This window comes from Podarcis cretensis (genome assembly GCF_951804945.1).
Source record: "Podarcis cretensis genome assembly, chromosome: 8".
NCBI classification, from domain to species: domain Eukaryota; kingdom Metazoa; phylum Chordata; class Lepidosauria; order Squamata; family Lacertidae; genus Podarcis; species Podarcis cretensis.
The window spans coordinates 38,300,626-38,327,146 of NC_137177.1; the positions used below are offsets into that span (position 1 = coordinate 38,300,626).

A 26,521-nucleotide genomic window follows, 5' to 3' on the forward strand; every position below is an offset into this window, starting at 1 on the left:
CAGTAATGTGGAGAGTGTTTGTGGCATAGCCAGTATTTTTGTGGGGCTGCAACAGCGCCTGACCAGATGCCCCATAGCTGCATTTAGGGCTGTTAACAGCAGCAACTCTTCCTTTTCTCTGCCTCCCCCCTCCCCTCCAGCCTCTGCAACATATCTGTCCATTTGAGGCCCCGTTTCCATAGATGCCTTTTCCGCCTCTTTCCCTTGGGGAGGGTGGGAAGTCGAGCCTGTTGCTTACAATATCCTAGCTTTCAGATTCAGTCTCCTATTCCAGGAGGGCCTCTTCTGGTAAAGTTTGGGCAGGCCTGGAAAATATTTTGAATTCCTGGAAGGCAGCATCCAATTTGTAGGAGAAGCCCTACAGAGGGTTTCCCTCAGCCTATCCTAGCGTGGCAGTCACATGTCTTGCACAGTCACCCTGTGGTCAGTTTGGTGGTTGGAAGAGAAAAGGGGTGTGCCATGTATAAGCAATCAAATAATAGTCCCATTAAAGAGCACATATAGGGAGCAGCGCAAGGCCAGGCTGGCGGTTTTATCCACACTCCGAGAGATTTAACAGAACATCGTTTTTAGATCTGTGCTCTTTCTTCATCTCCATTCAACAATTGCAAAGGGAGAAGGGAAGGGTTAGGGGAAAGGTTAGAACTTCAGTTAGGGAAAGAACATAAGAGACTGCTGGATCAGGCCAATGGCCCTTATAGTCTGGAATCCTGTTCTCACAGTGGCCAACCAGATGCCTTAATGGGAAACCTCACAAGCAGGATTCAAGCACAAGAGCCTTCTCCCCTCCTGTGGCTTCCAGCAACTGGCATTCAGATGCATCCTGCTTCCCACCACAGAAGCAGAGCCATTGTGGCTAGTGGCCATTGAAAGCCTTGCCCTCCATGAATTTGTTCAGTTCTCCTTTAAAGCCATCCATGTCAGTGGCCATCATGGCCTCCGGCGTGAGTGCGTTCCAAAAGCAGCGACATGGGGAAATGTAAACATGTCTCACCATCATGCAAAGTGGCAACCGCACATCTACTTCGCTATAAAGCAGGGATCGGAATCCACCTGCTGCCTTCTGGATGTTGTTGGACTACAACCACCATACTTCCTGATAATTGATTGTGCTGGGTGAGGCTGATGGGAGTTGAAGTCCCGACAGCCTCTGGGAGCCACAGGTTCCCCGTCCCTGCCATCAGCCAACTGTATAGCCGAGTTGGTGGCTGTCAGCGCACCACGTACCTGTGAACTCAAAGGTGGAAAGAATCTTTTTTCATTGGCGGATAGTTGGATGGGAGGGGATCTGACTTTTGGCCACAGCAAGAACACATAGAGTCCTCAGAACATAGGGAGCTGGTATATACAGAGTACACCAGCAATTTTCAAGTTCTCTCACCCCAATGGAACACTTGAAAATTGCCGAGGGTCTTGGCAGACCATCTAATGATATTCCTCTGCCCATTCTTTAGCAATTGCAGTGCCCTGTGCTAGATGTTGTATGATGTTAATTGCATCTTCCCCTCCCTTCTTTTATTTCTTAGGTAATTGTGTTTTATTGTATTCAAGTTGCAACATAATAAAACACAACATGAGAAATAAAAGAAGCAATAAAATACAAGTAAAAGTTGATACGAGTATTTAACGTGATGGGCATGCTTTCTCCCGTCTTCAGCCACAAATCCACAGAAGCACGGTGGACCACCTGGATGAAGCTGGCGGTCCTGTCCACTAATTGCAGTTTGGGAATCCCTGGTCATCCACTGAGTGCCGAAAGCTCTCTTTCCAGATTTCAGATGGGTCTCTCCCAGCCCTACTTGGGGACCCTGCGTATTGAACCTGACACCTTCTCCTTACAAAGCTTGTGCTGTGCCGCTCGGCTATCACCCTTCTTTTTCTCTTGTCCCGCAGACAGCTCCCCCTTCCCTGCCCTGTGTTTTCTGTGAACGCCCACTTGGGCTTTGAAAACCGTACAAAACATTTTCTTCTCATTCTTTGCTTAAAGGGCCTCAATCAGCCACTAGTTGTAAACAAAACAATCTTGCTGGGGGGAAATGTGCTTTCGGCCTCCTGGGAGGAAACACAGTACAGGAAGCATGAAGGAACTTAGAACTGAGAGCGAGATGTAGAAGGGGCCAAGAATTAGTAGGCAGAGCAGTTTGGTGAGATCTGTAGACTGGCATCTCACTAAAGAATGAAGTATGGAGTTGAGTGACGGTAACTCATTCTGCAGAGTTACTGCTTGGCATGCCGTACTGAAGCTTAAACTTCCACAAAACAGTGATGTTCAGAAGTAGCAAATCTGTTGTGTGATCCAGCACCAAAATGTGAAACGGAATATTTTTTCCAAACAACGGAGTAAGTATATTTTAAGGGTGGCCCTTTTGGGTTGGCACCTGCTAGCAATTGATAGACTGCAGTGAAAAAGCCTGTTATTTACCTTTTTATAAACAGGCATAGTTTGGAAGGTATGAAATCTTCCCCAATCTGGTGCCCTCTGACTGTTTTCAACTACAGTTCCCATCAACTCCAGCCAGCATAGTTTGATGGCAGTCATGGTCCGAAACAGCTGGAGGACACTGGTTGGGAAAGACCGATGAGAGACTGGCATCAAGACTCAAAAGAGGCTGGCTTCCCCCTTCCACCCACCTCCTTGGGGCTCCAGTAGAAACTTATGTTTGGAAGTAAATTCTGAATCTCTGCGTGTCCTGCTGCTGCGGGAGGGGTGGAGGGCAGTGGGACGCACAAAGGGAATTCTCTGGTTGACTCACAGCTCTGGCACTTCCTGCCCAGGAGAGGAGAAGTGGGGAGGAGAGACTTTGCTTGTGCTAGAAGGAGGGTCCCAGGCCCCAAGCTGGTCTGCCAGCCGGCCCATCTGATAAAATCCTCCTCTGTTGTTGGGTTTGGAACACTTCACAATTTGAAAGAACAAGAAACCGGCTAATGAACAGCAGCACTTGCTGCTATTTATTTGCTTTGCGCTCTTTAGACTTAAATAAGAGCAAATGATCACAGGAATTGCTTTATCCCCAGCCAGACCATTGGTCCATTGAGCTCAGTATTGTCTGCCCTGACTGGCAGCGACTCCGCAGGATTTTTAACAGGATTCTCGCCCAGCCTTGCCTGGAACCTTGTGGATGCAAGGCAGACTCTGCCATTGAGCTATGGTTCTTCCCCATAGGAGAGTGGGGCAAGGAGAGTTGGGGTAAAAGGAGAGAGCGGGGCATGCGGGAGGGAGAGGAGAAGGACAACCCTGAATGATTAGTTTGGTTTGAGCTGGAATCTGCAGCAGCCATTCCTCTGAGATAAGCCCCACTGAGTCCAATGACACTTACTTCCAGGTAGGCCTCTGTGTGTGCACTTACTTAGTCCTACTGAACTCGGTGGGACTTACTTCCGAGTAGACATGCATTGGAATTGCACTGTAAACTGGCCTTTCTTCTCAAAGCAGCTCCACTTTGCTTGTGTGTCTCCTGCTTTGTTGAAAATCACCCAGAGTCTGTATCTTTTTTTTCTTTTTCTTTTGCGTCCTTTTAAAATCTTACATCATTTCCATTGCCTTTGCTCTCTTTTAAAAGGCACAGATGTGTGTATATTCATCTCAGCGCAGGGTGTCTTTTCTGAAAGCTTCTCGTCTCTTTCTCAGCGGTTAGGCATGTCATTTTGTTTGCAAACAGCGCTTTTTATAAATAGGCCGACACAAGTCTCTAGCTCCAGGTTTGTTGTTTTTAACCCATTTCCCCCTTGTGTATTCATGTTCTTTATTTGTGGGGAGGGGGAGAGCCAGCTAATTTCACCTGTAAAAGAGGTAGCCTTTCTTCTTACTAGGGCACCAGGCAAGTTCTGTATACAGACCGGAGAGTCCTGCCTGGGACGTTCCACTCAGTGACCTTTGCTCATTGATAAATTACTTTCCTTTTCCACTTCAAAGGAGATCTTTGCATGAACTGGGCTGGGGCAGTCACATGGGCACCTCACGTCCTTCTGAAGGCCAACCCTTTTTGGCTATAGCAGTGAAGGTGTCTCCTTAGTCTTAATTTAGAAAGAGGAGGTGCAATGGGCAGGGGGGTGGGTATATGTGGGGTGAGGAACTGCAAGACCGAGGGTCAGATGCAGCCCCCACACCCCAGCCTCTCAGTTTGGCTCCCGAGACTCCCCACTTCCCAGGCCACACACCCTGCCAGCCCTGCTCCACAGCCCCCTCCAATGCTTTTGCCTGGCTGGAATGTGTCCTTGAAGTGCAGTTGTGCTTACCTAGATGCGTATGTGCGTAGAAACCATTTACTTTGATGTGGGTGGAATGTAGCCCACGCCCTGTCTGCAGTGTATATTTAAAGCAGTTTCAGACCCCTATTGCCCTGAAAGAGCCTCAGTTCCCAGAGTCAATCCCTCTTCCCAGGGAATTCTAGGAATTGTAGCTCTGTGGGGGGAATAAGGGCCTCCTAGCAACTCTCAGCACCCTTAAAACAAACTACAGCTCCCATAATTCTTAGGGAGAGGGAGAAACCGTGTCTTGTTTAAAGTGGTATCATGGTGTTTTAAATTTATGGCGTGAGTATGGCCCCTCTGTGAACACTTCACTCCGGTGATCCTTTTGAGCATGGTTTATGTGATGCTGACTGCAAATTGTACCTCTGGGAGCCATCTTTTACAGCTTGGGGTGTGTGTGTGCCAGTTGCTGACCTCTCTCTACACTGTTCAGCCATTGGTGCCCTGCCACCTGCTGTCTCCCCCCTTTCCCCCCCATGCCCTCTGCCGCCCCCTGCTGGCCGCCCTAACTCCCCTCCTCTCTGCCTCTCTTGCAGAACGTGCTGGCCAAGGCGCTCTACGACAATGTGGCCGAGTCCCCGGACGAGCTCTCCTTCCGTAAGGGTGACATCATGACGGTGCTGGAGCGCAACACGCAAGGGCTGGATGGCTGGTGGCTCTGCTCCTTGCACGGGCGGCAGGGCATCGTCCCCGGCAACCGCCTCAAGATCCTGGTGGGCATGTACGACAAGAAGCAGCTGCCGCAGCAGACACCACAGACACCACAGCAGACGCCGCAACCGACGGGGCAGACCCCCCTGGCCTACACTCACCAAGGGGGCTACACCACGTCCCCCGCCTCCCAGTACACCTCTATGCACCCCTCCTTCCTGCCCCAAGAGGACAATGTCTACCTGGTGCCGGCGCCAAACAAGGCCCCGGGGGCCCCCCTCCACCAGGGCACAGTGACCGCGGGCCAGTTCCAGTCGCCCCCGGGCAAGCAGCCCCCCACCTACCCAAAGCAGAGCCCCTCTCAATGCCAGGAGGTGTACCAAGTACCAGCTGGACCGACCAGCCCGCCCCAGGACATTTACCAGGTCCCTCCAGCACCTGCAGGGCTGGGGCAGGACATCTACCAGGTGCCTCCTTCACTGGATGGACGGGGATGGGAAGCCCCAAAGACCCAAGGAAAGGTAAGCCTCTGAGGGGCACCTGTTCACTTGGCAAGTTTAAGGTGTGGCCCCCCTTGGAGTACTGCGCACAGTTTTGATTGCCCCACCTCGAAAAGGATATTGCAGAGTGGGGAAAGGTTCAGAAAAGGGCAAGCAGAATGATCAAGCGGATGAAGCGACTCCCCTCTAAAGGAAGGTTGCTGCATTTGGGGTTTTTTAGTTTAGAGAAAAGGCAAGGAAGGGGAAACAGGATAGTTTATAAAATTATGCATGGCATGGAGGAAGTGGATGGGGTAAGTTTTCCCCCTTCTCCCGTTGCTAGAACCTGTGGACATGCAGTAAAGCTGAATTTAGGAAGATTTGAGACAGGCAGCTAGGTAAATTATGGAACTCTCTCTCTCCCAGGAGGCAGTGATGGCTTTAAATGAGGATTAGGCAAATTCATAGAGGATATGGCTATCAGTGGCTTCTAGCCATGATGGCTATGCTCTGTCTCCACAGCTGGAGGCAGCAGTGATTCTGAATACCAGTTGCTGGAAGCCACAGGAAGGCTGCTCTTGCCTTTGAATCCTGCTTGCAGGCTTCCCAGAAGAGGCATCCGGCTGGCCACTGTGAGACCAGGATGCTGGACTAGATGGGCTGTTGACCTGATCCAGCAGGATGTTCTTTATGTTCTAATGCTCCTTCAGAGCACCAGTGTGGGGAGAAAGGGCAGCCAGCACAATCCGAGAGGTGGGAGCGCCTTCCCTACAAGGACAGTTTAAAGCAGCCTCCCCCAAAGTGGGGCTGGTGGGAGATGCAGTCCAAAACATCTGGAGGATGCCAGGCTGGTATAAAGAAAGGATACCCTATCCGCATGCTAGCGGGTGATTGCTTGTACAGGCCAATGACGACCAACTCTGCCTTTCTTAAGGCTGGGCAGCTTTGCATTGCATTTGACAGGCACACTGGGCAGCAAATCAAGCACCGATTCAGTATTCTGTCCTACTTCCCTTCACGCTGCAGGAGAGCTGTCTGATCTATTTTTAAATTACCACTTGTGTGTTTATGCAAATGAAAGTAGATTATCTCTCCCCCCCCCCCCATTTTTTAATTTTAAGAAAAGCAGAATCAAGTCTTAAAATGTTGAAAACCCCCTTAGGAGGAAGAGCAGGAGGAGGGGGAAAGGAAAGGTGGGTTAAGTGATGCCGCCGGTTTCTTGCCCATCACTGGCTTCCGTTGTGAATAGGCAGAGGCAGCTCTCCCCAGCCCACCCCCTCCGGGTTTAGCACGAGAGCAGAGAGTCAGATGCAGGAACGATGCTCTCAGAAGAAATCCACCACTCTGCCGTCAAAGTGGGCAAGAGTGGCTTTTATTCCTGCAGTCAGACAGTGGTAGTAAAGTGGCTGTGAAGGCATTGTCTTGTGATTTTTGGCACAGAGAAAGAGAAAGGGGCATAAATGGTTCCTTGTTAGTGGTTGCTGAGCTGGGCGCTTTTCACGGTCGAGAGGAAAGTGCTTCTTCTGCACGGGGTCCATTATTATGAATTATCTGTACAGCCTCGCACGCCAGGGGTGTCCAGCATGATTCCCTTCAGAGGTGGTTGGTGGACTCCAGCTCCCATTAACCCTGACCATTGGGCAGGCTGGCTGCAGAGGCGGATGGGAGCTGGGGGCCCAGTGACATCTGGAGAGGCCTACATCAGCTGCCCCTCGGACACATGCAAGGAGAAACAGAAGCAAAGAAGTTCCCTGTCCTACGGAGCTCATAGTCAAACAGTGCCCGTTGAATTCAGGTGCGTGGGCATAAATGTGAAATGGTGGGAGGCAATAGAAAGAAGAACAATGAGGAAACACATGCAGGTTGCTGTTGTTAGAACACTAATGAATGCACTGCTGATCTGCATGGCATTCAAGACCACAGTCCGCTGCCCTGATGGGCTTACAAGGTATATTTTAATATAAGGGAGGCAAGAGGAGAAAGGTAAATGGGGGAAAGCAGAAGAAGCCATTCTTATGTTTAGCTAAAGTAGAGGTTGGGGACCAGGGAGTTGTAGCAAAGGGTGGTTGGTGGTTATAGAATTGTTGAGTTGGGAAGGACCTCAAGTGTCATCTAGCCCAACCCCCTGCAGTACAGGAATCACAGCTAAGCAATGCAGTTAACTATTTTTTAAAAATATTTTTATCCTGGCAGGTAAGCATGAATTGCTAAAACCGCAATAGAACACTCACACACAAAAGTCTTTCAGCTGAACATCTGTAGTAACACCAGAGGAGCCAGCCTAAAGAGCAGTGCCTTAAGCAGGCTCCTGCTGCACCCTGCTGGCTCTGCTGGCCTGGGGGTTCCTGCAGGGGGGAGAGAAATCCATTTGCAACACCAGCAGCCACGCTTCAGACTGCAAAGATGCCCTGGGATTTTTCAGCCTGCCTTGCTCATTGTGGGCAGGCAGCAGCTACCCCATTGTGGCAATCACCCTACTACTGTCTGCTTTTAAAAACTCTTTGCTTCTCTGCACGGGGGCAGAGGCAGTTAGTGTTCCTGGACTGCTGGGGCTGGGTTGCCTTCCCCTGCCGCCAAGTGCTGGTGCTTGCATTCCTTACAGAGAGCTTCCTGGAGATTTGCACCAAGGCAGCCTTGCCTCCTGCCTCCGCTGCCTCCCTCTGCAGTGGAGGGTGGAGACAGGGGCGTGTGTGTGTGCTCCAGCATGGCTTTCCCCTCCCTGGGGAGGGGGGTTTGCAGCAGGCTGTGAGGAGCGGTTTCCTGTTTCTCCCTGGGAAAGGAAATGGCCTCCCTCTGGGTGGGAGGCCTCCTTATCCATCTCTGAGGCTCCCTCAACTTGGTTCCTGGGCAAGCCTGTTTCTGGATTGGAGACGGACAAGGCTCTTGTAAGGAGGCATGGCTGGGCATGGCTGATGCCTTTGGTTTTTCCCAGAGTGCCATATCAAAATGTGGGGTCTTGCAGTGCAAGGGGAGAGCAGAGGGTTGGAGCGTTTGGTTTGCCTGCAGAAGTTCCCAGATTCAGTCCTCGGTAGAGAACCTCTGCCTGAAACCCCAGAGAGAGCTGCTGTACATCAGAGTGGGCCATACTGAGCTAAGTGGACCAGTGGCCTGACTGAGGCTGTGTACACACCATGTACTATCCCTGCCCCCAAAATCATGAGAGTTGTCGTTATGCCTCGCAGAGCTACAGTTCCCAACGCTCTAAACAATCTATAGTTCCCAGGAATCTTTGGGGCTGGGGAGGAGAAATGTGCTTTAAATGAATGGTGTATACACAGTCTCAGTGTAAGGCAGCTTCCTGTGTCATACCTGAACCCCTGTTTCATTCAGAACCTTGAGGACTGGAACCTTCGGATTGTATCCAGTGTTAGTACACACAGGTCCTGCTTTACAATCACAAGGCGTCCCCCAGAAATCGTTCCTTAGGCGAGCGTTTGCATAACTTGTTGGCGATTTCCATTGATTCCTTTGAGGAAGTTTCCAATGCATTCCTGACCATGGAATTTTGACCCCCGAAAGCAAAAACCAACCAACCAACCTGGGAAAACCCAGGGAAAATGCTCTCTGGTTAGTCTGTTTGCTCCCCTTGCCTTCCTCAGCCAACTAAAGGCAAACAAGGACATTACAAACCTGGGTCTGTTAATTTCCGTGTGTCTGCTCTGAGCCAAACGTAGTTAGATAGTCCTTGTTTTATATTTAGGAGGTGGCTCACAGCTCAATGGCAGAGCTCATGCTTTGCATGCAGACAGTCCCTGGTTCAATCCCTGGCGTCTCCAGGTAGATGAGGCTCTAGCGGCCTGAATCTCTGGAAAGCCACTGCCAGTCCGTGCAGACAGTATTGGGCTGGGGAGACCGATAGTCCTGTGTGTTGTGTGTTGGCAGTAGGCAAAGCACCTGGCATGCTTGTCCTCTGTTAAGTAGCCGCTGCTGCTGCTGCTGCTGCTGGCTGACCTTGAAGGAGATTCGGATAGAGCAGGCCTGGCAGAGCAGTAAATGATTCAGGAAAAAAGCTTCTCTCACTTGGCAGCCGGCCAGGCCTGCCTGCCTGCCTGCCTGCTAGGTCCCCACCCACGCCTCTTCCTCGCCGGTGACCTTGTTGCTTTTTCCTGCCTTTGAGGGCAGGCCAAAGGGGTACCATGCAGGGTGTGTTTGTGTGTGTGTGTGTTTGGGGGGTGGCTCACGGTGGCGCTGTGCGAGTGGCACCACTCTGGGCAAACCTGCGTTGCAGCGTCTGGCTGCTTCTGTGCCATGGGAAGATCTCCATTTTTCAGGGCAGTGCCATGTTACGTATTGCATTTATATCCCACCTTTTCCTCTGAGCAGCTCCAGGTGGCATGCAGGGGGTCTTCTGCCCTTTTTAGGTTAGGCTGAGGGGCAGTGCCTGGCCCCCAAGGTCATCAAGGGAAAGATTTAAGGCCAAGCGGGGATTTGAACCCTGGTCTCTCCCAGGTCCTAGTTGGTTACCCTAAAGCAGTGTTTCTCAGACTTGGGTCCCCGGCTGTTGCTGGACTGCAATTCCCATCCTCCCTAGCTAGCAGGACCAGGGATCGGGGTGGTGGGAGTTGTAGTCCAGTAACAGCTGGGGAATTTTGACCATTGACCATAAGTGAAGGTTCTCCTAAAGATATGAAGCGATGCCACCAAGCACACCTCTGGTTCGATGGCTGCCATCCTGAGAACCACCACTTTCCCTTTTCAAACAAAACAAGTTCCCACACCTTATGGCTGTGGTGTTTGGGATACGTGGGCTGTGCATGATGAAATCTTGAAGTCCTTGGCAGGCTCTGTTGGCTTGAAAACCTGCAAAATGCGTATTCCCACCCTCATGAGAATCTTATTAACTTGCTAATTATATGTTGGTTTTCCTGCTTCTTTTAATTTTTGTTGCAAAGCATCAGATCTGTAGATACTAGCATCCAAAGTGTCTTGGGAGACTTTAGATCTGGGGTATTACCTGGGAGAGGTTGCACATTTGCTATGGAGACAATTGGTGGTGGTGCTGCCACCAGCTCTTGCCTGGGGTCATTTGTGTAGTTTGGGATTGGGGGTAAGTGGTTGAAATGTGCCATAGTTGAACTATGGCACTCGCTCCCACAGGGGGAAATGATGACCACCAACCTAGATGGCTTTATAAAATGATTAGACAAATTCATGAAGGAGGAGAGGGCTATCAGCAGCTACCAGCCCAAAGGGCGATTCTGTGCCTCAGTGGTTGGAGGCAGCAATGCTTCTGAATGCCAGGAGCGAAGAGGGCTCTTGTGCTCAGGTCTTGCTTGCGGGTTTCCCCACAGGTACCTGGGAACAGAATACTGGATGTGATAGGCCATGGGCCTGATCCAGCAGGGCTTTTCTTGCGTTCCGATGTTCTTAGGAGTGCTTTGGCTCACTAATTTCTGTATACCAGACCTTGCAGACACCATGTTTTGCATCCATCCCCTCTCTGACCCACCTGCCATTTCTGAGGTCCCCATTCCAGGAGGGCTGAGTCTTCATTAGTAGCTACTAGGCATGATGACTCTGCTCTGCCTCCAAGGTCAGAAGCAGCAATGCTTCTGAATACCAGTTGCTGGAAACCGCAGGAGGGGAGAAACTGCCCTTGTGCTCAGGTCCAGCTTCCCTGAGGCACCTGGGTGGCCATGAGCCTGACCAATAGGCTCTTCTTGTGTTCTTACGGCATGCGGGGGGCAACTTGCCTCCTCTCTGAGCTTCAGTGTTTTTGGCAGCTATTTACCCTACCCCAAGCAGATCAGAAGCAGGATAAATAATGCAACCTGAGTGCATTGTTATAATTTAGTTAGCAAGAGCCGGCTTTTGCAAAGACTCATTCCTGCTTAACCTTGTAGCGGAATTCCACGTTTTTGTTGTATTGCACTCTGACTGTGCGCAAATGCACTTGGAGACTCCTGCAGCCTCTGGCTTCCGATGCCTCTCTATGCGTGCACTCCCCCCCCCCCCACTCTGCAAACTAGCGGCAGCCGGGAAGGCGTCTGCGGCAGGGTCCCTCGCCTTCCCCCCGCCTCCAGAAGCGGCCGCCCATGAGGGAATGAGCGCACATTGTGCTTCATCTCCAAGCCCTTCATTTGCTCAGAGCCAGAAATAGAACATGATGTCATCCCTGCCTCCCCTGGAGAAGGGGCTCCTGCTGCAAGGTGCCTGGAGGTTCCTTCCAGACGGGGGCTGCCTGTGGGCAGGCAGCACCCTCTGCTGGAGGAAAGGACGAGCTGCATCCTATGTGACACACACAGAAGCTATTTAAGAGCATCTTTTAGGATCAGTGGTATGTTCCCAGTACTGTTCGCCCCAGCGTGAAAAAGCTCTTCAGCAGCATTTGGGCATAAGGAAGCATCCAAGAGGTCAGGGCACTGGATAGTGCATTGGACTTGGCTGAATGCTTGGAGGGGCGCTGATGTCCCCCCACCCCTGGCTTTTCAGGGTGACTTTGAGCTAGTCTTTAGGGCATCTCCCAACCCCCCTAAAAGTGTGTGGGGGGGAGGGAAAGGATCCTTGGTGAATGCAGTAGGTGAGCCTGAGATGTTGCGGTGTCTCAGACCCATTGGAGCCTCTGGCAAGTGGAGGTCAGACCTGTGACTTTCCCAGCCAGGTTCCCACCTGCCTAGCCCAGCAAACATTGCCTCATCCACCCCCTTTTTTCCCATTGCAGGTTGTCGTCCCCACGCGTGTGGGTCAGGTCTACGTCTATGACTCCCCCAAAGGAGAGCAGGATGAGTACGACTTTCCCCGCCACCTCCAGGAGATCTACGACGTGCCCCCGACACGGGGTCTACTGGGGAACCAAGGCAGCCAGGAAGTGAGTGATGCCCTGCCTTCTAGAAGTGGGGGGAGTCTGGTTGGCATGGGGCCCACGCAGGTGGGTTGGTGGTGAAACCTCTGCTTCCCTATCACCAGCCCTCAATGGGTTTCAAACTCATTGGAAATTAACATCTCTTGCTCTCCTTTGTTCCTTTTGCCAGGTATATGACACCCCCACCTTGGCAGTCAAGGGCCCCAACAGCAGGGATCTGGCTCATGCCCAGGATATTTATGATGTGCCCCCCAGTGTGGAAAAAGGCCTGCAGGTGGTGAGTATGGCTTGCAAGGTTTCCGAGGCGTGGAAGTGGGGAGGGCCTCTACCTTCAGTGGCAGGGGCTGTGGTGGGGGGCTGCCCCAGTGCTTAGGAGAGCCACTCTGACCCCAAGGCAGAGTAGAAGGCGATTGACCCGGAGGCAAAACAAAAATTGCCAAGAAACACCCACCCCACCAAGTACAGTCTCCGAAGCATTGATTTATTGTGTAACTTAAGAGAAACAGTTTTATGGCCACAGATGTTAAGAAACAAAAAGCTGAATGCTAGACCCTCCCCCAGAGCCTCTTGAGGGCAAGGAACTACCAAGAGACCCCCCCCCCATTTGCCAATCTGGGCACCTTAGACAGTCTTTAGGAAAAATGTCAGTCTTTGGGGCCCAAGTGAGCGCCTTGAATGGGACCCAGAAACGAACTAGCAGCATGTTACAAGCAGAGGGGGCTACAGATGTGCTGCTGGGTTAAACACCAGCTTTAATACCCTCCTGCAGGTGTATGACATCCCCCCATCGGTCAGCAAAGACATCCCCGATGGCCCCGCGCGGGAGGAGACCTACGACGTGCCCCCCGTCTTCTGCAAGGCCAAGCCGTTTGATCCCTTACGACACCCACTCATCCTTGCCCAGCCCTCCGCGCCGGCGGCAGAGCCTTACCTGCCTGAGGATGTGTACGACGTACCTCCAGCCGCCAGCAAAGGGGTTCCCGAGGCCCAGGAGATCTACGACGTGCCACCTGGCCTGAGGAAGCTGGCGAGCCAGGAGGTCTACGACGTGCCGCGGGAGCTGCCGGTGGGCAGCAAAGACGGGGAGGGTGACTACATCTACGACGTGCCGCCCCAGGTGGACCGGGAGGGCAAGGCGGGTGACGGCAAGCGCCTCTCCGCCTCCAGCACGGGCAGCACCCGCAGCAACCACTCCAGCTCCTCCCTGGACATGGTGCCCGTCAAGGAGGCCCCTGACAGGGACTTGCACCTCGACCAGGACGTTGCCATGGAGACGCTGGCCCGGCTCCAGGGCAATGTGGGCACTGCTGTCTCCTACCTCATGTCCTTCATCAGCGGCAGCTGGCGCAGCCCCGAGCAGATGGAGGTGCAAGCGGCCCGCATCCAGGGGGCGGCCGAGAACGTCCGGGGGGCGCTGCGGGAACTGCTGGAGTTTGCCCGCGCGGCCGTGAGCAGCGCCTCGCAGGCCTCGGACCGCTCCCTCTATGCCAAGCTGAGCAAGCAGGTGCAGAAGATGGAGGACGTGTACCAGGCTCTGCTGCGGCACAGCCAGGCTCTGGATGGCTGCGGCTGGGCCCCCGGCGCCCTGGTGGCTGGCAAGCCAGGGTCCCCGCCGGACGACCTGGAGCACCTGGTAATGTACTCGCGGGGGGTGCCAGACGACACCAAGCAGTTGGCCTCCTTCCTGCACGGGAACGCCTCCTTGCTCTTCCGGAGGACCAAGGTGCCCCCCACCTCCCTGGGAGGGGATGGCAGCCTCGCCCATGGCACCCCGGCTGACAAGGCAAGCAGCATCCAGTCCCGGCCCTTGCCCTCTCCGCCCAAGTTCCTGACCCAGGACTCGCCCGAGGGGCAGTATGAGAACAGCGAGGGCGGCTGGATGGAAGACTATGACTACGTCCACCTGCAGGTGGGGTTGGGCGGCGGGGAAGACGAGGGGTGTGCTGTGGGGGGGGGAAGGGCAGAGTGCGCACACACATAACACACACAGCCTCCAAAGGGACAAGCCACCACTGGGGGAAGATGGACAGGTGGGGGGGGGCAGGCCTTGCTAGGTCCTCCACCTCCGTTCCCAAAGTCCCGTCATCCTCAGGGGTCAAACCTCTTGCTAGGTTCCAGCCCCCAAGCCACACTCCTGGGAAATGCAGCCAGAATATAATAGTTCTATATTTTAAAAGCCTGGCACCAGGCTAAGTTTTCCATCGTTATCATCTTCTATATATCTTCCACCTTTCCATTGTTAAGCCATGCTCAAGGCGGCTTACCACATGGAAAGGTTCACATCATTGCAAGAATATAGCGGTGAATGAAAACATAATCAAAGCGTAAAGAGCAAAATTAAATCTTCCTCACATAATTCGTAATAAGATCTAAAAACAACATACAATATGTCAATATCAACACCAGCAAAATTAACACCTTCAAAATAGACTTTTTTTGGAGATAAGGAGTTTTGTACCCCAGGTGGCAGAAGCAGGAAGGCCCCCTCCTCTCTCCGCTCTTCACCCACTTTGCCTTAGGTTAAGTATTGCCATTAATATACAAAGTCTCTGAAGTTTCTTGGGCCCTGCACAAAGATTTTTGCTTTAAAAAAAACCAGGCCCTGCCTGCAGGTTTATAATTGAATAATCTGGTCCAGCCCTCTCATGAGACAGGGTGAGGCAGCTGCCCAAGGCAGATGTGCCCAGAGGCTTGCTGCCCTTGGGGGCTGTAAAGGCTGCTGCCCCATTACCAGTGCTGAAGTATGTTCCAGCTGCTGGTCTAGTCAGTTTTTGTATGTAGAATAGCAGGAGCTGCCATCGTCTCTTTTGCCTCAGACGAGAAAATATCTTTCAGCTCAACCAACGAGTGTGCCTACCAGTCACATGTCTTCTGCAAGACTCTTGTTTGGTTTTGCTGCAGCAGACTAGCACTCTTACCCCACTGGAATTTGCACACAACCACCTCCAGTGCCGCCTCTGGTCCCTGCCAGGGAGAGGCTCTCAGGGCTGTGGTGGCCTTTTGCCAGGTCAGATCATGGGGCTCTCTTGCTCAGGGCTGTCTCTGTTGATGGGTGCTGGTGCTCCAGACTCTCAAGAGAGCCTTCTGGAGATGTCAAGGTTTGAACCTGGGGACTTTCCTCCTGCCAGGCAGGTGCTTGAACCGCTGGGCTACGGCCCTTCCCCAGTGGTGGAAAGCTGAAAAACAGGCAAATAGGAAATGCCTTTTTGCAGAGTCAAGTCACTGATCCAGGTAGCACAGTGTTACCTACACATGCCCTTACCAACCAGGTGTCCACCAGATGTGCTGACTAGGGTTGATTGAAATTGCAGTTCCAAAACATCTGGGGGGAGCCAGGTTGGTGAAGAGTCCTTTTTTGGATGCGTTGGCCCAGAACCTTTTCAAAGTGAAGGTGCCAGGGGCTGAACTTTCTGCATGCCAAGCAGATGCTCTAGCACTGATGGAGTGGGTTCCTTGTGCTGTGGGTCTGTCCCTCTGGTTGCACCCGCACTAACCTCCTTTTCACCCCTTTAAAAAACAACTAGGGAAAGGAAGAGTTTGAGAAAACCCAGAAGGAGCTGCTTGAGAGGGGCAACATCATCCGGCAAGGGAAGGGGCACCTGGAGCAGCAACAGGTGAGTGGGGTGGGCTTCCTGGGTCCAGCCCCACCACTAAGGATTTTGCCAGGCACATGTCAATGGCGCATGCACAACATGGTCATCACCTGTAATGCTTTTGGCAGGGTAGCAGGCACTGGGGATGAGTTCATGGAACAAATGGGGCGGTGGCCCAAAAATGTTTGGTCGCCACTGATGGTAAAGGATGCCAGGCTAGCTTAAACAGGGCAGACCATGTGGCACTCTCCACTCCTGCCTCTCCACCTTCACCTCCCATTCACTGCTTTCAAAAGTCAGCTGCCCGAGTCTACATACTCACTCTGCCTAACGGTAGGGCCGGGTTGTGTGGATCTGTGGCTTTCAGGATGCCACCACATCCCAGTGGCAAAGCCCAGGTCCCAGGTAGCTCTGCGGGGAGGAAGCTGGCTCATTTTGTCACAAGCTGGGGGGGGGGAGCCATTTGTCCTCGACAGCCCACCCTTGCTTGACGGAGCACCCTGTGTTCCCCCCCCCCTGTCCGCAGCTGAAGCAGTTTGAGCGCCTGGAGCAGGAGGTCACGCGGCCCATCGACAACGACCTGTCCAACTGGACGCCCCCGCAGCACTACGCCCACGTGCGGGCCGGGGACGGCGCCTCCCTCTGCCCCTCCGACCGGCAGCTGCTCCTCTTTTACCTGGAGCAGTGCGAGGCCAACCTCACCACCCTGACCAACGCCGTGGACGCCTTCTTCACAGCCGTCAGCACCAACCAGCCCCCCAAGATCTTCGTGGCGCACAGCAAGTTCGTCATCCTGAGCGCCCACAAGCTGGTCTTCATTGGGGACACTCTCTCGCGCCAGGCCAAGGCCCAGGACGTGCGTCACAAGGTCACCCACTACAGCAACCTGCTTTGTGACATGCTCAAGGAGATTGTGGCCACCACCAAGGTGGCCGCACTACAGTACCCCTCCCCCGCTGCTGCCCAGGACATGGTGGCACGGGTCCACGAGCTCGCCAACAGCACGCAGCAGTTCCGGATGGTGCTGGGGCAGCTCGCGGCCATGTGAAGCCCACCCTTGGCTTCGTAGGGGCGGGGGGAGGCCTGCCGACGATCCACACCCACCCACCCAAACACTGCAAATGGGCTGTAAATACTTATCCAGACTCTCCTGGGTTGGTGGGCTGGCTGCTCCCTCCCCTCCCTCTATGCTCCACAGACAATGGACCTTCCTGCCAGTGGTTCCCATGTGCCTGATGTGGTTCACAAGGGAGGATCTTGACAGCCCTGATGGCAACCGGGGAGAAGGTGGTGGAAGTCAAATAGTTATCCTTCCCCTTCCCCCACACCCTGTTTGATTCTGAAATGGTTTGGCTAATGAGCACTATTTAAATCAAATAAAGAGACATAGAATCCAAGCAATTAGGGGGTACGGGAGAAAGATCAGTGTGTGTGTGTGTGTGTGTGTGTGTGTGTGTGTGTGTGTGTTTTTCTCTTGTCATGGTTACATCAGTGCCCTTATCTGTGGAAGAGTCTTGGGATGCTAGCAAACAAATTTGTCCATGTTGTTCAGTCGACGCAGAAGGAAGATGATCAGCTCCACAAGCAGAGAGAGAATGTGTGTGTCTCATTAGGGTTGTCAACTAGGCAGCAATTTGGTCTAAAACTTTGCGTGTCCAAAACAGGGGAGAGCGTTGATCCATTCCAGCTTCACTACCATGCCTGGACGAAAAGTAAAGTGCCGATGTCACAGTGCAAATGCACAAAGCTATGGGCTGCAACTGCATTTGGAATACAGTGGTACCTCGGGTTAAGAACTTAATTCGTTCTGGAGGTCCGTTCTTAACCTGAAACTGTTCTTAACCTGAAGCACCACTTTAGCTAATGGGGCCTCCTGCTGCTGCTGCGCTGCTGGATCATGATTTCTGTACTCATCCTGAAGCAAAGTTCTTAACCCGAGGTAATATTTCTGGGTTAGCGGAGTCTGTAACCTGAAGTGTCTGTAGCCTGAAGCGTATGTAACCCGAGGTACCACTGTACTGTGTATGGCCTCTGGATAGTGTAGAGCTGGAGAAGGTTCAGAAAAGGGTGGACAAAACAACTGACTCCCCTGTGAAGAAATGTCGAAGCATTTGGACCTCTTTAGTTCAGAGACAAGGCTAGATAGAGGTGGACTGATAGAAGTTTGTAAAATCATGCACGGCATGGAGAAAATGGAAAGAGAAAAGTCTTCCCTCCCTCTTTCATGACGCCAGAACTCCAAGGAAGCTGAATGTTGGGAGTTTCAAGACAGAGAAAAGAAAGTCCCTTTTCACCCAGCTCAGAGTGAAACTTGGCTTTGCTAAGCTCCTTCTGTGGTGCTCATCCTTTCCTCTTCTCATTGCCATTTCCCTTTGCTCTCTTGAAGCATCTCAAGGTAAGGCCAGGAGTGTCCCCTTGTCTCAAAGCCCGGGGAGCTGCTGCAGGTCCCTGTAGATAAGGCTGAGCCAGGTGGACCTGTGGTCTGATTTTGTATAAGGCACATTCTGTTATTCCTGGTTGCGCTGGGCTGGCATATGGAGAGGCTGTGCCTCCATAGAGAAACTCCCGCTTTTCAATGTTTGGAATGATCACATCTTTATGCTAAGGCAGTAACTCTGGGCAGTAACCACAGGGCCAGGATTAATATCAATTTGCATTTGTTACATTGGCTGGCCTAGTACCTTCTGGGTAGGGACCTGCCCTTAAGATCCTGTTATTCTGACCTGCAAATTTAATCATGGTTAAAAAACAACAACCCTGAACTTGGCTTCCTTGCTCCTTTCAAAGACCCAGATAGATTCAGTAGCTTGGCTGAGCCTGGCTGGAGAACAGGGTAGTGGGCAAATGTCTGGGTAATGGCAGCCTGGACGACCGACTGCCTTGGCTCAAGTACCTAATCAGCAGCTAATTCTAATTCCTCCTCCTGCCCTTTCCCCTTCCAGAATCACACTGACTTGAGTGGATAAGCCACTAAATGGCTGGGAAAACACTGTGGGGAGTGTGTGTGTCTTTTTGCCATCAATTAAAGAGCTAAACATGCTGTAGAAAAACTGGGGTGGGGGGCTCATACATCACCATTTACACCCCCATGTTTTGGAAGATACGTTCACATCTTAGCAAGGAAAGCTGGAAGAGGTTCTCTTCTCTGCTGTTCCTGAGTGGAGCAAAGGGGCCTGTGCAACCCAATGCAGGCTTACTCACAAGTAAGTTTCACTGACTTCAAGGGAGTTTACTCCCACAGGATTGCGGCTTGAGAGAGCCTTCCACTGTAGCTCAGTGACAGAGCCCCTGCTTTGCATGCAGAAGGTCCCGTGTTCAATCCTGGGCACCTCCAGATTGGGCTGGGAGCAAACCCTGCCTGAAACCCTGAAGAGTCACTGTCACTGAATGTAGATGAGAGCAATGGTCTTGACTCTATAAGGCTGCTTCCTATGTTTCTGGGTGGCACGGATCTAGCTTGGGTTTTTGGATTGGTCAGCAGCCACCTCTGCCTGTGAATTCAGCCTCAGCACAAGTGTGACATTCCCCCCAGGTTGCTGTCTAAGAATCTCACTGGAAATACGTAAACCCACTGACCACCATTAGTAAAACCACTGCCTTTCCATCTGACCACAGGACAGGAACTTAGCCCTTAAGAACAACTTGAATAAGAAATTGCACAGCTGGCCATTCTTTGTTCTGCACTCAGCATCCCTCTGGAGCATCCACAAGAACTGCCACTGGGGGTGCAGTTTTGGGACTTGGATGGTAGAATCCCTCTATGCATGCAGAAGGCTCCAGGTTCAATCGCCAGGACTGAGAAAGAGCCCTGTCTGCAACACTGGAGACCCACAACCAGAGATAGAGGGGAACCCCCCAATGGTCTTAAGTCTATGTAAGACAGCTTTCTATGTTTCTGAATAGACTTGAGAGGGTGGTAGAACATCTGCACTGGACTGCGCTTCCCCTATATTTTAAGGCCACCCAAGTTGGTGGCCATCACTGCCTCCTGTGTATGGGAGTTCCACAGTTTAACTATTCACTGCATGAAGAATGACTTCCTTTCATCTGTCCTGAATTTTCTACATTCAGCTTCATTCAGCATGAGACCTCTTCCTAAATGAGGCTCCATGCACAGCCTTGTATAGCCTTTTCTGGCTTGTCCAAACTCTTGATGGGGCCCTTCTGAGGCAGCTACAGGGCATTTGTAGGGCACACAGATGGCAAAGCTTTTTCAGCTTGAGGGCCAGACTGAAGATTCACCACCCCTGTGAGGGCCACCTGCCAGTGTGTGCACACTCGCCCAGATGGGCCCATCACACAGCCTGCACACTTATGCACACACACAAATACATCAATTTTGCTCTCTGGGGCAATGTTGGCATAGGAGGGTCTTGGCATCATATTCCACAGGGGAAGCCATGCTATTGAGCCACTGCTTGGGGCAGTGTGTGGGTGCGGGCATGTGCAAATGGCATGGCCATGCCGGCCTGAGATTAGAATGTATTCTGTGGCAGGAGCAATGCAAGAACAGGACACGAGATGAGTCTCAAAGGAGGAACAGCCTTTATTGATCCCCCTCATCCCGTGACACCGGAAGCTCAGTTATTAGCCATGGTTTCGTCGGCCCAGGCACGGAGGCGGCTGACGCGGGCATACACAGCAGGGGTGGTGGTTGAGCAGCGGCTGCTGCCCCAAGACACAATGCCCACCAACTTCCAGACATTGCCTTCCTGGCACACAAGGGGTCCGCCAGAATCACCCTGCAAACAGAAGACAGGCAGTTTAGACTTTGGGCGGGTGGGATGGGGTGGGGCGGGTGTCCTAGGCCTTCTGACATAATTCTCCGTCTAGCCCTTTTTTAAGGAACCAAGCAATCTTTTGGGATGTTCACCCCCCACATTCTCTAAAGGTCGGTTTGCAGTTTTGTGTTCTCCCACACCCACCTATCACATGCCTTGGAGAAACTACAAATGAGTTGGCAAATATTCTTTTTCCTACCATGTATCCTTCAGTTTGAGGGAATCTCTGGAATCACAATCCCCCGGGCACTCCCTTTGTTGCTTTTCAGTATTTTCTGTGTCTTCCTCCTGCGGGTTCCTCCCCACACCCTGATTTCTGACTATTCTTGTTTTTGCAATAAAAATAAATTGCCATGCCAACCAGTCCAATGTGAACCATCAACGTGGTCCTGAAGCTTTTATAAGAGCTACTGTAATTTTAATTATCACATCCCTCCTTGCCACTTCCGCTCCTGCTCTCTGTTCAGTGGAGCTGAGAGATAAGTGACCATTTGCTCATTAATTAATTGGCTTCCCCTCCCTGTGGTGCTTGGGGGGGTTTGTGGGAGCGGGGAGAGGGGAGAGGGTCAAGCAGCACTCACCATGCAGGAAGAAGATCCGGCTGCACCAGCGCAGATCATCAGGTCAGAGATGTTGCTGCCCCAGGACTTCTTGCACTGCTCATTGGACAGGAGGGGCAGGGCTGTTTGTTGCAGCTTGTTGGGGGTGGTGAAAGCTGTAGGAAAGAGGATCAAGTCAGCAATTGCCACTGCTTTGCTGCACCCTGGTAGCTAAGACACTGTTTACTTATTTATTTAGATGCCAAAGTGGCTTCTAAGCACTTTAAAACTATAAAATAACTGAAAAACCCAAGTCCATGTTACCACAAGTCGATAATCAAAACTAACTGGGTTCCATTAGCTGAGCACAGTGAAGAAGAAGATGGTTTTTCGGGTAACCTGGTCCAGATTTAGAGCTCTGTTTGTAAGCAGCTGCCTTGTCACTAACAGGGAGGCACACATTGGCAAGGAGCACTTTGTCAGTGAGGTACCCCCACAGAGGGATCGTCCTTGAGTGGCCTAAAACATCCAGCTCCCAACTGCCACAGAAGTCTGTCTCCCTCCTAACAAGATAGAAAGCCAGGTTTGAAGTAAGTTTGGGTCAAGAAGGATTTCCCACTGACGCTTGAAATGGCTGCTCACCTCATGGGCAGAGAACTGGCTGCCATGGGGAGCTGCGCTCAAGCAGGGGTGGTGAGCTTTTGTCAGACAGATAGGGCCACGTTCCCTGCTGGGGGCCACGTGATAGTGAAGGGGATGGCCAAGGGCAAATGTGCAAAAATCAAATATTTAACTTTTGTACAGTGGGCTAGTTTGCACACACACCTCTGCACTCTATCCAGGCAAGCAGGAGGCCCCCTATTCATCCCTCCCTATGCCCTCCAGAACTTCCCCTGTGAGACCCCTGACAGGCCCACCGTTGTAGCGTGTCTTTCCCCACCCAGAGGTGGCACAAAGGTCTCCACTCTTGAAGTGGTCAGCAGTGTCTGTCAGGCACACAGGGGACACAGTGTCGGTCATCTCAGCAGGGGCGGCCAGCTTGATGAGGGCAATGTCATTGTTGATAGCAACGGGGTCCCACTCTGGGTGGGTGAAGACCTGGTGGGCGAGAGAGGCATTGTGAGTGCTGCAAGCAGGGATACAGTGGTGCATCTGACCAGAGACTAACAAACATATTGTGGTGTGTGCAGTGGCGTAGCGTGGGTTGTCAGCACCCGGGGCAAGGCAAGTAATTTGCGCCCCCTAACCCTGGATTTGCGCCCCCTAACCCTATCCCTAACCCTAACCCCCAGATGTTGCGCCCGGTGCGGCCGGCCCCCCCTGCACCCCCCATGCTACGCCACTGGGTGTGTGCCTTTGTTGACTACAAGGCTAAACACACACATGGTTTGGGGAGAGGAGTTGTAAACAGTGAGGTCAGTGGAGGGTGACAGGCTGATAATGGCTGGCAGTGATAATTGTGTTAATTAACAAAAGCAGTTGATGACACAGACATCCTGGCACTGGCAAGCCAGTTAACACACACGCAAAGTGCTCAAATCCTTTCACTCTATTTAGAGTGATAGCATTGAACCTCCTGATGTATTGTAACTGATTCTTTACGAACACCCAAGATGGGTAAGGAAAGAAGACAGACATGTCCACAGATTACTGCTTATGTCTTTCTAGCAGGGAGATGGGGAAATCTGGTAGTAACCATTTCCCCACTCCCCAAAAGCTGTCATTTTCCCTCTACCTGACAAACGTGGCTTCTGATTGGCAGGAGTCTGCCTGTTGAACCAATGAATAAGAAGCCCTTGAAGATGGGCTGCGGCTTTCAAGTTTGTTCCTCTTGAAACACACACACACACACACACACACACACACACACACACACACACACTGACCAACCTACAGCAGATGCCAGAAAGGTTCCTTCTCCAGTGGTGACCACAGAGCGCCGATTTTCATTGTTAGTATTGGATTAAGTGGAGGATTAGTTGGACCAAGAATCTAGTATGGTGTTTTATTTCAAGTTTGAACTGCATTCTTGCTATTTGTTCTCTCTCCCCTGCCACCCTCCTTTCTTACAAGTAACTCCTTTTTCAATAAACTGCTTAACTGGATTTTCTGGGCTGTACTGGTTTCTGAACACCCTCGAGGGCTGGTTAACGTTTACTTAAGTGCCTGAAAGACTGAACAAAGCCCGACCTCTGTCTAAGCCTTGTGCAAGTAAATCTGGATGAATACCCAGTAAACATGCTATCTGGAGGAGCCCTGAGGAGCCCTTCCAGCTGCTTCACCCACCTTCTCGACAGCCAACTTCTGTATTTTCTCGGCAGAGGAGCTGCGGTCATGTTCACCAAGCACCACGACGTTGGAGGTCCTGAGGAAAGCAAGCAAAAGCTGTCAGTTGGCCCCTGCTGAAGGAATGGAGATTGCATGGCCATCTTGTCAGGGATTTCCTGCATTGCAGGGGGTTGAACTAGAGGACCCTTGGGGGTCCCTTCCAACTCTACAATTCTATAGTTCTATGATTCTGTTGTAAACAAAATCTGCCCTTCTTCCCTTATGGGGTATCCAAGAGCCTGTATAGAGTCCTTAAGTGGGTTCCCTATCAGTAGGAGAAAATAACAGAGGCCAACCAGAGAATATTGAGAAGCAAAGCTGCTAGTTAGCCTGATCTTTATTAAAGCTGTTGCAACAGGGTGCTCCCCTCACACGCAGGAGGACGCAGGAGGAGGAGGACCCAGAGCAAAGGTGTGCCTGCCCTTATTTAGACATTTTAAATCCCATCCCTGGAGCTCAAGACCACCCCTCCATACATCATACATACATCACAGATGGGGTGTAACCCAAGACCACCCCCCACAAACATACCTATGTCACAGAAAAGGTGGTCTACAAGAGAAATTTGAATGGTGTTGTTTTTCCTGTCTGCCAGTTTATCTGATTCCCTTTCCTGGTAGTCTGGCCATTCCTTTGCAATGATGAATTCCTGAGACAACAGGAAGGTTCCCTCGCCCCTTCCCTCCTTGCAGAGAAAACATTTGGTCAGTTTGGGAGTCAAAATGGTTTCAGGACGGTTTTCCTCTGCTGCTCCAGACATGTGGTCCACATATCTATGTACGGGCTTGGTTGGTACATTTATGAACATTTATTATATATATATAAGACCTTAAATTTCTTACTACAATTCTCAAATATATTTCAGCCCCTTGCTCTGTCTACAGGTGGCTAACACATCTGCTAGCCTTTGCTGTGCGTATACTGAGCCTGCAACCTCCAGGATTCCTATCCATCTATTAAAAAAAATATATCCCCACAAGAAAAGGGACTCACGTCACCCCACAGTGGGCAGCAGTCACCACCCAGCGCTCGCTGACGAGGGACCCACCGCAGAAATGCCACCCACTATTGTCCTGCAAGGCAAGCCAAGGAAAGCAGCTGGTGAGAGACCCAACAGGATCAGAGCCAGGCAGCAGTGGCAATAGAAAGGGCCTTTGACCATTTTATTCTCAGTTCCAATTAAGCACTACTAGGGGAAGTGCAAACCAACAGAGGAAACGAACCAGACTCCCAAGACCTTCCCAAGCATTCTTACCTGCAGGGAGATCTGCCAGGGCCATGATCCGGGCACTGCCTCCTCCCCATTGACAATGCGGGAGTAGCCAGTGAGGATGGGCTGGATCGAAGGGACGCCGCAACCTGGAAGCAAGAAAAGAGGTGAAGTGAGAGCTTTTCCATGTTCTGTGCTTTGCGCTCAGGACTTCAGGTAAGGACTTCTGGCAAGGAGGCTGCAGGGACAGGGAACTGTAAAGGCAAAGACAGCCCAGGGGTCCATCTGTGCACATAACGTAGCAGAGACAAGCCCCTATGTGGCTGGTGTGCCGGTCCTTTGCTTGTCTGTATGTGTGCGGTGATAAGAGCCATCCAAAAGGACCTACTTGGTGGCTTCTCCTAAATGGGAGATGATGCTACATGGGGATTGACCAAGTCCCTGGCCTCCTTCATGGTTCTTTATCTTTCAGCTGGACTTGGACCAGACCATCCTTCAGATATGCTGGACTGTCCCCTGATAGCCCTTCAAACAGAGGACTGTCCTCTATAAACGAGGGGACCAGGCCACCTGGTACAATCTCCCTGGCCCTGTATCACTTCAAAATGCACCTGAGGATGCCATCATCTAATGCTTCTCGTAGTAGCCTGTGCAGTGTACCAGTTAGAGTGTTAGACCAGGACCTGGGAGATGAAGGTTTGAATCCCTGCTCAGCTGTAAAGCTTACTTCAACCAGTCACCTACTCTCAGCCTAACCTACCTGACAGGTTTGCTCTGAGGAGAAAATGGGGAGAAAGGTGTGGGTTATAAATGCAGTAAAAAATAAGTAATTAAAAAAATGAATTCATCCCTACCTATAGAGAGTTAGCATGTCAGGAAGACATGTCAGGGACAGAGATCTGAACCCTCACCTATCCCTGGTGTTTGTTTTTAAGTGTAGGGAGTTTTAATGTGGCATTCAAGCATTTTGTTCATCTACCTATATTCTGGAACAGTATAGTTTCAGGAGGGCTGTGCAATGTGCTGATTCCCCCATGACAGTCTAGCAGCCTTTCTCAACCTGTGGATCCCCAGATGTTGTTGAACTACAACTCCCATCACCCCTAGCTAGCAAGGCCAGAGCTCATGGATGATGGGAGTTGTAGTCCAACAACATCTGGGGACCCACTGGTTGAGAACCGCTGGTAGATGAAGAGGATAACTTAACACTTTTAAACTTTATAAGCGCTATACATATATTAAAAAAAACAAGGCCATCCTTGACTGCATGCTTACAATCTAACAGCCATGATAGAAAAGGAAAAAGGAAGGAGGAGGGCAGAGGAAAGCAAATACCAAAGCAAGTGCCCCTTCACTGGCCTATGAATGGGGCCAGGTTGGCCTACCCCCTGAATCAGCTCTATTTTCTAGAGAGAAAAGAAAGATGATGATCCAAGCCTGGGTGACACAGAAATAGTTTGCTTCCCCATCCCACCCCAAGCAAGGCCCAAGACTGCAAGCAGGTGGGTACTTACTCTGTGCGGCACTGACAAGTGCCAGGCAGGACAAAAACCACAAGGCTGCCATAATAAGCTGGTTCTGAGGACAATGGGAACAGCATGTAGCAGCTCAGCCATTTTTATACTGAATGCTCAGACCAAAGGTGGCTAGGAGCCAGTGGCTACGTGGGAACGAGCAAACCTGTCCATTGATAACACGGTTGATGACTGGCAGGTGAAAGCACCCACTCTGGAAACTGTGGGTATTTTTAGGACAGTGGAAGGAAGAGGGCCCAGGTGGTTTCTTCTATTTTGCCCTGGGGCCTTGCTTCAAGGAGCAATTCTGTGTACAAGAAGCTGGCATAAAGCAAACTGGTGTAATTTAAGCTTGCACAAAGTTACACTGGCT

The 26,521-nt window shown here is 51.5% G+C and overlaps 2 protein-coding genes across 2 annotated transcripts in view; one reads left to right on the forward strand and one right to left on the reverse strand.

Moving 5' to 3' along the window:
- BCAR1 (BCAR1 scaffold protein, Cas family member) overlaps positions 1–17,173 on the forward strand; it is a 37,936-nt gene extending 20,763 nt beyond the window's left edge. The window contains exons 2-7 of the mRNA XM_079988379.1: positions 4,788–5,423; positions 12,043–12,189; positions 12,353–12,460; positions 12,953–14,092; positions 15,708–15,797; positions 16,303–17,173. Of these exons, the coding sequence (XP_079844505.1) occupies positions 4,788–5,423; positions 12,043–12,189; positions 12,353–12,460; positions 12,953–14,092; positions 15,708–15,797; positions 16,303–16,824 (2,643 nt within the window). The 3' untranslated portion in view covers positions 16,825–17,173. The remainder of the gene's footprint in view (positions 1–4,787; positions 5,424–12,042; positions 12,190–12,352; positions 12,461–12,952; positions 14,093–15,707; positions 15,798–16,302) is intronic.
- Positions 17,174–20,002: 2,829 nt separating this feature from the next.
- LOC307222895 (chymotrypsin B-like) lies at positions 20,003–26,237 on the reverse strand. Its single transcript, XM_079988491.1, has 7 exons — positions 26,149–26,237; positions 24,680–24,783; positions 24,418–24,497; positions 23,383–23,461; positions 22,014–22,194; positions 21,139–21,272; positions 20,003–20,518 (listed from the first exon to the last, which is right to left on the reverse strand). The coding sequence occupies exons 1-7, from the start codon at positions 26,198–26,200 to the stop codon at positions 20,357–20,359; spliced, it is 792 nt and encodes a 263-aa protein (XP_079844617.1). The 5' UTR covers positions 26,201–26,237; the 3' UTR covers positions 20,003–20,356.
- Between the last annotated feature and the right edge of the window lie 284 nt (positions 26,238–26,521).